General features: G+C 42.4%; 1 protein-coding gene across 1 annotated transcript in view; it reads right to left on the reverse strand.

Moving 5' to 3' along the window:
• Window positions 1–2,989: 2,989 nt before the first annotated feature.
• The window catches only part of LOC105526630 (chromosome unknown open reading frame, human C6orf52), a 15,550-nt gene continuing 8,671 nt past the window's right edge, over window positions 2,990–9,868 (reverse strand). The window contains exon 4 of the mRNA XM_011962676.1: window positions 2,990–3,170. Coding sequence (XP_011818066.1) covers window positions 3,028–3,170 — 143 coding nt within the window. The 3' untranslated portion in view covers window positions 2,990–3,027. The remainder of the gene's footprint in view (window positions 3,171–9,868) is intronic.

Raw genomic sequence — 9,868 nt, forward strand, 5'->3', positions numbered from 1 at the left:
TAACTTGTGAGGTGCCATGGATGTGGGGCCCACAGAACAATGCTGCTTGGCTCCCTGGATTCAGTCCCTTTCTAGGATTATTTACAGATGGATATCCTGCCTTGCCAGGGATCCCAGGGTCAGAGTATGTAAAACTCCTGGGTCTGTGTGTGTCTGAGAAGCTGCTCTGCCAAGACTCTGCATAGCTTTGTGTATTGGATTCAAGGCCCTGGTTGCATGGGCTCATAAAGGGATCTCCTGATCTGCAGGTTGCAAAGATCCATGGGGAAATTGTGGTTTCCTGAATGGGACTGTACAATCACTCACCACTTACTTTGGCTAGGGGCAGGGGTTCCTTTGGCTCCATGCTGTTCCCAGTTGGGCCAACACCCCACCCTTCTTTTCTTTGTTCTCTGTGGGTCAAGTTGTTTGCCTAGTCAGCCCCAATGCAAGAAGCTGGATATTTCAGTTTAAGGTGCTAAATTCACTCCCTATTTTCATTCCGCTCGATGAATACTGCAGCTGCTTCTAATCAGCTATCTTGTCCCCTCTGCCTTTGGAGTGACTTTCTAAAGGCAAAACTGACCACGCCCATCCCATCCTTAAAATTGTTTCATTGCCTCCTAATACGATTTTAATAAAATCCAAATTCTTTACAGTGACCTAAAATCCCTGCCTAAAATTACTTACGACTACCACACTAGCCATATATTTGTAACAGGGGACAATATCAACCTCCAAGGAGGTGAATATTGGTTCTGGAGGGAAAGAGAGGGGATAAAGTAAATCTTTCTCTTTCTGGTGTATAAAGAACAGGTATAGGTAGAGCATATATAGTATCTATGGAATTTAAATCTTACAGAGGGGGAGCAATTAGAAAAAGAGTTTAAAGAAAAATTGAGAAATCCACCTAAGCTAATCTCAGGTTCCTCTTCCCCTGACCTGTAAGACCAGCACTACACAATATGGCAGCCCCTAGTGACATGTGGCGACTGAACACTTGAAACATACCTAGTGCAAAAGGAAAAGCAAAGCTTTAATTTTGCTTAAATAAAATTTCAATAGCCATATGTGGCTAGTGGCTACTATATCAGACCACACAACTCTAGACACTCAGACCTCCTTTTAGTTCAAGGATATCAAGCCCTTTGCACATGCTATCTGTATCTACCCATGCTAGGTCAGGATACTTTTGCTACAAATAACAAAAATTCAGAGTGGATTACACATAAGTCCAGATAAGAGAGAATCCAGGGTTGGCTAATTCAACAGCTTCAATGCCATTATCATGGATCCAGGTTCCTTCCATCTTCCTTCATTGCCATCCCTGGTGCATGAGCACTTCCCTAAGATCGTTCCCCTAATAGTCACAATATGTCTGCCAAAGCACCAGGCATCACATCTAAACCTAATGCTCAGAACAAGACTGTAGCTGTCTCTTTTTTGTTCCCTTTAAAAATGAGATAAAACATCACCTCACACCTCGTTAGCCAGAATTTTATCATATGTCTCTATCAATCAGTGGCAAGAGGAATGTGATCACTACATATGGCTCAGATGCTACAAGAGCCATTCCCTGGAGCTGAATATAGTGCTGGTCCCCAAAACATATGGCTAGAGGAGGATGGTGGATACTTGATCAAGCCAGGGCCCTGTAGGAAAGTAGGGACTTGCACACCTTGTATTAAGGAGGGGAGTGTGAAAGTAGAACTTCACCCTCTGTTCTAGGTAGAACTAAGCTGAACTAGTGGAGAATATGCCTGTGCCAGTGGTTTTCAGAGGGTTGTTATCCAGAAACTTTTTAGAGAACTGAAAATCGTCAGGTCCCACCCCAAACCTATTGAATCAAACCCAGGATGGTGCCCAAGAATCTGCGTTTCAGCAAGTCTTCTAGGAGATTCTGATACATCCTAGAGTTTGAAAACATTGCCCTATTCCAGTGGTTTTCAACTGGGTGGTGGTGGTGGGGATTTTACCCCCGGGGACATTTGACAATGTCTAGAGACATTTTGGTTGTCACAACTGCAGTGCAGGGTGCTACTGGCATCTAGTAGTAGAGGTCAGGACAACGTGTAAGACAGTCTCCCACAGCAAAGAAGTGTCCAGCCCCAAATGGCAATAGTGCCAAGGCTGAGAAACCATGGGGCAGAGGAAGCTCCTTTACAGTGGCTACAGCCCTCCTGGCTCTCCATGTAGGATTCAGGTCTTTGAACCTGGTTAGCGCAAGGATTAGCATCTGTCAAGCACCTTCAGAGCAGAAGAGATGTCAGATTGCCTTTGCCCACAGTCTAATCGACTTGCTTCTAAGCAATCAGTCTTCTAACAGTCAACTCGGTCAGATCAGTCCCAGAGATCACTAAAGTATCCATCCATAGCAAAGCAATAAAACAGGACACAATGATCATCTTCAGGACAAAAAAAAAAGACATTTTATAAGGAGCACAGTCAATATACACATTGGCTGGCTTTCATGAGGGCCTAATTCCTCTGTCTTAGAAAGTTGACAGGCTGTTTGGATCAAGCAAATTTTTTTCCATGCTTAGGAATCTTTCTGTTCAATTGAGTCTCTACTGCCACATCTAGCTCTCTCATGGCGCCAGGAAACGGAGATCAAACATCCAGTTCTAACAAACATTTTCTAGACAAGACACAAGCAAGAAACCATGCATTGTCTGTGGATACAATTTCTCTCCATGAGAGTTTGAAGTCAGCGAAAGCAGCAAATCACATCAGAGTAGCCAATGCCACAATCAGTTCAGCTGAAGCCCACCTCATATTAAACCTGTTTCCAAGGGTTTTATGGCACAGCTTGCTCTACCATGATCACCACGTGAGCTCTTCTGGCACTTACTTAATATAACACTTCCAGGAACAGATGTGCTGGTAAAGTTTATTTACCTTAATGTTCTCTCATGTCAATCACACATAAGCCCTAGAAGTTGGTTTTTATATACAGAATCCAGTGCCTTCCTGGGAGAACTACTTTTTTCCAAAACAAAAGAAGACACAATTAGTATGATAATTGCAGAGTTTAATGAACATCTTGCTTCACTTCGGGGTCTCATCTGGAATTTTGGAGTGAACTGTGTCCAGAGGCTGCCAGTGGCAATTCATGAGGGAGTCGTAGAGTTCTTCACTTTTCACCATAAACTCTTGGTTTGATTCCTCAATATTCAAATGAAGATGTGGATCTGCAGAAGCCAATAATGGATATGAAAAAGATAGAGTTTTACAGGACACATACTAGTTTAAAATTAGAAAGCTTTTAGAAAGCATTTGCAGGAAGTATTGCAGATAGTAAAGGTTAAAATTCCTAAATTGCGTTATTTCCTTTCAATAAGACTTGAAAATAGAAATTTAAGCTATAAAAGTAGTAGTATCATCAAACTCAATGAGCATCCAGCTGACAGAAGAGATGGAGAAAAAAAATGGACAGATTTGAGATGCCTGGGGGATGGATTCAATTTGGGAGGAAAGGGAAAAAGAAAGGTCAAGAATGACTGCCATGTTTCTGGCAGGTGCCAGGTAGATACAATGCTAAACAATGAACTAAGCCAAGGGCTCCTTGGACAGGGGTTTGTAAAAATAAACATGCTACTTTAACTGCTCAGTTAACAGACTAATGTAAGTGAATAAATTTTATACAGCAACTAATTCAGAAACACAGGAGGACATGGCCTTCCATCTCTGAAACCTGGAACCCTGTGACGAGATGGTGTTATGTTACTGCGAACGTATTAAACCTGGATTTTCAGCCCAAGTTGCCAGGTTTCCAGAGCTTTCCAAGGCTTTCAAGGTCATTAGTTTTTTTTAATGTAATCTATTTCTTTCCTCTCCTTGTACTGAACGTAATTGAAGAAGCCTTTTATGTTTTCCTTTGTAATTTTTGCAAGCCTCAGTTCCTTGTGGATCATAATTTGCTTCCTAATACTCATATGGGTTCATGCTATTCATCTGTATGTCTATTAAGGACTAAATCTTTGCCGCACAAAATTCTTCTATTAAAAGCCTAACCCCCACAATGTGAAGGCATTTGGAGATGGGGCCTCTGGGAGGTTAGATGAAGTCATAAGTGTTGGGTGCTGCTCTGATAGAAGTAGTGCCCTTACAAAAAGAGACAGCAGGCAGGACACAGCAGCTCACACCTGTAACCCCAATGCTTTGGGAAGCTGAGACCAGTGAAGTGCTTAAGTCTGGGAGTTTGAGATCAGCCTGGGCAACACACTGAAACCGCATCACTACAAAATATAAAAATAATTTTTTTTAAAAAAAAGAACAGAGAACTTGCTCACATCCTCTCCTACAATGTATGCATAAAGAGGTCAATTGTGGAAACAAGAAGGCTGCTGTCTGCAAGCCAAGAAGAGAGCCCTCGCCAGAAACCAAATTAGCCAGACCCCGTATACTGGATTTCCAGCCTCCAGAACGGTAAGAAAATAAATTTTTGTTTAAACCACCCAGTCTATGGTATTTTGTTACAGTAGCCCTAGAAGACTAATGCAGTACCCTTCTGTATTTATCATTTTAGAACCAAAATGGTCAAATAGGCTTTAGTCATCATATTAATTTCATGAGCTACTTTTCACTTTTCTTCACTGGAGTCATTCATGATTGTGTTGTCTGATTCTTATTCTTTAGAGCTTCCCATCCCTTTTGAGTCATCTTTCCTTTGAGCATTTCTGGTCATAAAAGTAGATGTTTCCCTTTTTTCCCCCTAAACATTCTGAAATTTTCTTATACTTCTGTCCCCGGTTCCTTTCCTTTAGCGTTATGGGCAGTTGTCTGCTAACGGGTCCCTGACTGCATGCCCCGGGTGGGGAAAGAGGAGTTAGGATTATATGCTTATGAGCATGCTCTCCACTTAACCTGTGGCCAAGAAAACAGACACAGTGTGGTCAGCTCCAAACCCCGGATTATATGATCTCTGCCCTTCCAGTGATGTTGACCAAAACTATAACAGAAGCCTATTCAAGACAAACTAATTATATTATCCCTAAACCTGTGCATCTTCTAGACCAATGTTGTCCAACACAGTAGCCACTAGCCACATGCAGCCATTGAGCATTGCTGGCCCTCATTGAAATGTGATGTAAGGATAAAATATATACCACATTGAAAGCAGAATGGTGGTTGCCAGAGGATGAGGGAAGGGAGAGTGAAGAGTTGTTATTTAATGGGTATAGAGTTTCAGTTTATATAATGAAGAGTTCTGGAGATGAATGGTGATGGTTACACAACATTATGAATGTACTTAATACCACTGATACATTTAAAAGTCTATTGCTTCTCGGCCTTTTGGCTAAGATCAAGTGTGATACATTTAGAAGTCAAGATGGTAAATTTTATGTTATGCATATTTCACCACAATAGGAACAATTTAAAAATCTGCTTGAAGGTAACATCTGAATAGCCCTCAGAATAAGGGTCCCCTCAATCTGCAGGTGAGGGGGCAGCCATTAAAAGAAAAACAATAGAAGAAATATATGCTGCATTTCAAAGATCTGATGAAAAAAAAGTTGTTTTTATATCGATTGCATGTTGGAATAATATTTTGGATATTGTCTTAGTTTGGGCTGCTAACAACATATCAGAGACTGAGTAGTTTGTAAACAACACACAGTTATTTCTCACAGTTCTGGAAACCAGAAGTCTAAAATCAAGGTGTTGGCATAGTTGGGTTCTGGTCAGGACCCTCTTCTGGGTTGCACACTGCCCAGAAGTCGTATTTTCACAAGGCAGAGGGCAGAGAGAGGAATCAAATTCCCTCGTGACCCTTGTAAGGTCACCAATTCCATTCATGAGGGCTCCACCCTCATGACCTCACCTAATCCTAATCATCTCCCTAAAGATCCACCTCCTAAAACTATAACATTGGGAGTGAGGGTTTCAACATATGAATTTGGCGAGGGGGAGGAACACAAATCAGTCCATAACAGATATTAGGTTAAGAAACATTATTAATTTCACCTACCTCTTGAGTTGGTTAATTTGGCTACTAAAACATTTAAAATTACCCACACAGATAGCTTTGTGTTTCTCACTGTCTATTTTTTAATTTCTAAATTTTCAAACTGACAGAGAAAACTGTATGTATTCACCAAATATAACATAATGTTTCAAGTATATGTTCATTGTGGAATGATCAAATGATCAAATAACTACCTCACATAGTTATCATTTTTGTGGTGGAAACACTGAATATCCACTAAGTATTTTCCTTTATTTTTCCTTTTTTTTTTTTTTCAAGACTAGTCAAATGCAGCAGTAAGAAGCAAAGAGTAGAACAAAAAATTCAATCCGCAACTGACTGAACAAGCAATTGCGATAACTCACCTTCGAATTAACCTGTATATATACTGTATATTATATATAATATATATTACATACATATTATATATATAAAATATATAATTTTTTTTTTTTTTTGAGACGGAGTTTTGCTCGTTGCCCAGGCTGGAGTACAATGGTGTGATCTCAGCTCACTGCAACCTCCACCTCCCAAGTTCAAGCAATTCTCCTGCCTCAGTCTCCTGGGTAGCTGGGATTACAGGCGTGTGCCACCATACTCGCTAATTTTTTGTATCTTTAGTAGAGACGGGGTTTCACCATGTTAGCCAGGCTGGTCTCAAACTCTTGACCTCGTGATCCACCCACCTCGGCCTCCCAAAGTGCTTGGATTACAGGCGTGAGCCACCGCGCCCGGCCTACAATAAATCTCTTGAAAGGTGTTCCTCCTAGCTAACTGAAATTCTCTACCTTTTGACCAACATCTCCCTATCACTCTCTCCCTGCAACTACCCCAGCCTCTAATAACCACCATTGTATGTTCTACTGCTATGAAATAAGCTTTTTAAGATTCCACATGAGTGAGATCATATGGCATTTGTTCTTCTGTGCCTGGTTTATTTCACTTAACATAACATCCCCCATGTTCATCCATGTTGCCACAAATGACAAGACTTCATCATTTTTATAGTTTAATAGTATTCTATTGTGTATATACATATTTTCCTTATCCACTCATCCACTTATGGGCACTTAGTTTGATTCTATATCTTGGCTATTGTGAATAGTGCTGCAATAAACACGGAAGTACAGATGTCTCTCTAACATACTGATTTCATTTCCTCTGGATATGTGCCCAATAGTGGGATTGCTGGATCATATAGTAGTTCTACAGTTAATATTTTGAGGAAATGCCATACTTTTTATAATTGCTGTACCAATTTACATTCCCACCAACAGTATGCAAGGGCTCTTTTCTCCACATCCTACCCAACATTCATCTTTCGTCTTTCAGGCTGTCCTAGACCTGGTGAGCTCTTTCCGGGTTTGGCAAAGCCAGACGCTGACCGGGCTGAGGAGTGGGACCCGCAGTGCTGGACCACCCTTTACCAAGCACAGAGGTGCCCTACCCGCCAGCTCTCAACAGGGCGAGCAGCCCTTCCGCTGTGCAGAGCGCAACCTGGGGATCCCGGGTCCTTGTGCGGTCACTTACCTGGCCCCAGCTATCAGCTGAAAACCGGGTGGACGGTCTCCTAGGGTCCCGGCCAATATTGCGTGGGGCAACTTGTGCATGTGCATTCACGCAGGACTGCTGCTCACCCAGCAGTCCACAATTAGGGCTATTTTTGTATTGTTAATAGAGACGGGGTTTCACCATGTTGACCAGGCTGCTCTTGAACTCCTGACCTCACGTGATCCTCCCACCTCAGCCTCCCAAAGTGCCAGGATTACAGGCGTGAGCCACCGCACACTCGGTCATTTTTTATTTCTATGAAGAATGCCATTGGTATTTTGATAGAGAGTACATTGAATCTGGCTGGGCACACTGGCTCATGCCTATAATCCCAAAACTTTGGGAGGCCAAAGCTGGTGGATCACCTGAGGTCAGGAGTTCAAGACCAGCCTGGCCAACATGGAGACGCCCTGTCTCTACTAAAAATACAAAAATTAGCCGGGTGTGGTGGGCACCTGTAATTCCAACTACTTGGGAGGCTGAGGCAGAATTGCTTGAACCCTGGAGGAGGCGGTTGCAGTGAGCTGAGATCAAATACCACTGCCCTCCAGCCTGGGCTACACAGTAGACTGCCTGGAAAAAAAAAAAAAAAAAAAAAAAAAGCCGAGCACGGTGGCTCAAGCCTGTAATCCCAGCACAGGCAGATCACAAGGTCAGGAGATCGAGATCATCCCGGCTAACACGGTGAAACCCCGTCTCTACTAAAAAATACAAAAACTAGCCGGGTGAGGTGGCAGGCACCTGTAGTCTCAGCAACTCGGGAGGCTGAGGCAGGAGAATGGCGTAAACCCGGGAGGCGGAGCTTACAGTGAGCTGAGATCAGGCCGCTGCACTCCAGACTAGGCCACAGAGCGAGACTCTGTTTCAAAAAAGAAAAAAAAAAAAGAGATTGCATTGATTCTGTAGATCACTTTGGGTAGTATGAACTTTTTAATAATATTCATTCTCTTAATCCATAAGCATGAGGTATCTTTTGTATCTTCAGTTTCTTTCATCTACACTTTTTAGTGGTCAGTATAGACATCTTTCACCTCAGTTAAATTTACTTTTTTTTTTGCTTTTTTGAGACGGAGTCTCGCTCTGTCGCCCGGGCTGGAGCGCAGTGGTGCAATCTCGGCTCACTGCGAGCTCCGCCTCCCGGGTTAAATTTACTCTTAAGTTTTTGTTATAGCTATTGTAAATGGGATTATTTTCTTGTTATCTTTTTCAAATAGCTATTAGTGTATAGAAACAATTTTGTGTAGTAAAGTTACAGGATACAAAACTAATAAGTTTATTAGACCTAACAGTTTTTTGGCAAGAGTCTGTAGGGTTTTCTTTACAGGCATACCTTGGAGATATTGCAAGTTTAGTTCCTAACCACTGCAATAAAATGAATATTGCAATGAAGCAAGTCACATGAATTTTTTGGTTTCCCAGTGCATATAAAAGTTGTTTATATTGGCCAGGCATGGTGGCTCATGCCTGTAATCCCAGTACTTTGGGAAGCCAAGGCTGGAGAATCACTTGAGCTCAGGAGTCCAGCCTGGGCAACATAGTAAGACCTTGTCTCTATTTAAAACAAAAGAAAAATGTAAAAGAACAAATTTGGCCAGGCACAGTGGCTCACGCCTCTGATCCCCATACTTTGGGAGGCTGAGGCAGGCAGATCACAAGGTCAGGAGATTGAGACCATCTTGGTGAACATGGTGAAACCCCACCTCTACTAAAATACAAAAAGTTAGCCAGGCATGGTGGTGCACGCCTATAGTCCCAGCTACTTGGGAGGCTGAGGCAGGGTAATCACTTGAACCCAGGAGGTGGAGATTACAGTGAGCAGAGATCGTGCCACTGTGCTCCAGCCTGGCAACAGAGTAAGACTCCATCTCAAAAACAAAAATAAAAAAAACAAAAAGAATAAATTTGTTTACAATGTAATTACCTTAAGAAATAGTTTATTGCTGCCGGGCATGGTGGCTCACGCCTGCAATTCCAGCACTTTGGGAGGCCAAGGTGGGTGGATCACCTGACGTCAGGAGTTTGAGACCAGCCTGGCCAACATGGCGAAAACCCCGTCTCTACTAAAAATACAAAAATTAGCTGGGTGTGGTGGTAGGTGCCTCTAATCCCAGCTACTCAGGAGGCTAAGGCAGAATAATTGCTTGAACCCAGAGACGGAGGTTGCAGTGAGCCGAGATCATGCCACTGCACTTCAGCCTGGGTGAGAAAGAGTAAGACTGTCTCCAAAAAAAAAAAGAAAAAAAAGAAAAAGAAAAAAATAACTTATTTTTTTATTTTTTTATTTTTTTAGACGGAGTCTCACTCTGTCGCCCGGGCTGGAGTGCAGTGGCCGGATCTCAGCTCACTGCAAGCTCCGCCTCCCGGGTTCAC

Source organism: Colobus angolensis, unplaced genomic scaffold (assembly GCF_000951035.1).
Source record: "Colobus angolensis palliatus isolate OR3802 unplaced genomic scaffold, Cang.pa_1.0 Scaffold6, whole genome shotgun sequence".
Taxonomy (NCBI): domain Eukaryota; kingdom Metazoa; phylum Chordata; class Mammalia; order Primates; family Cercopithecidae; genus Colobus; species Colobus angolensis.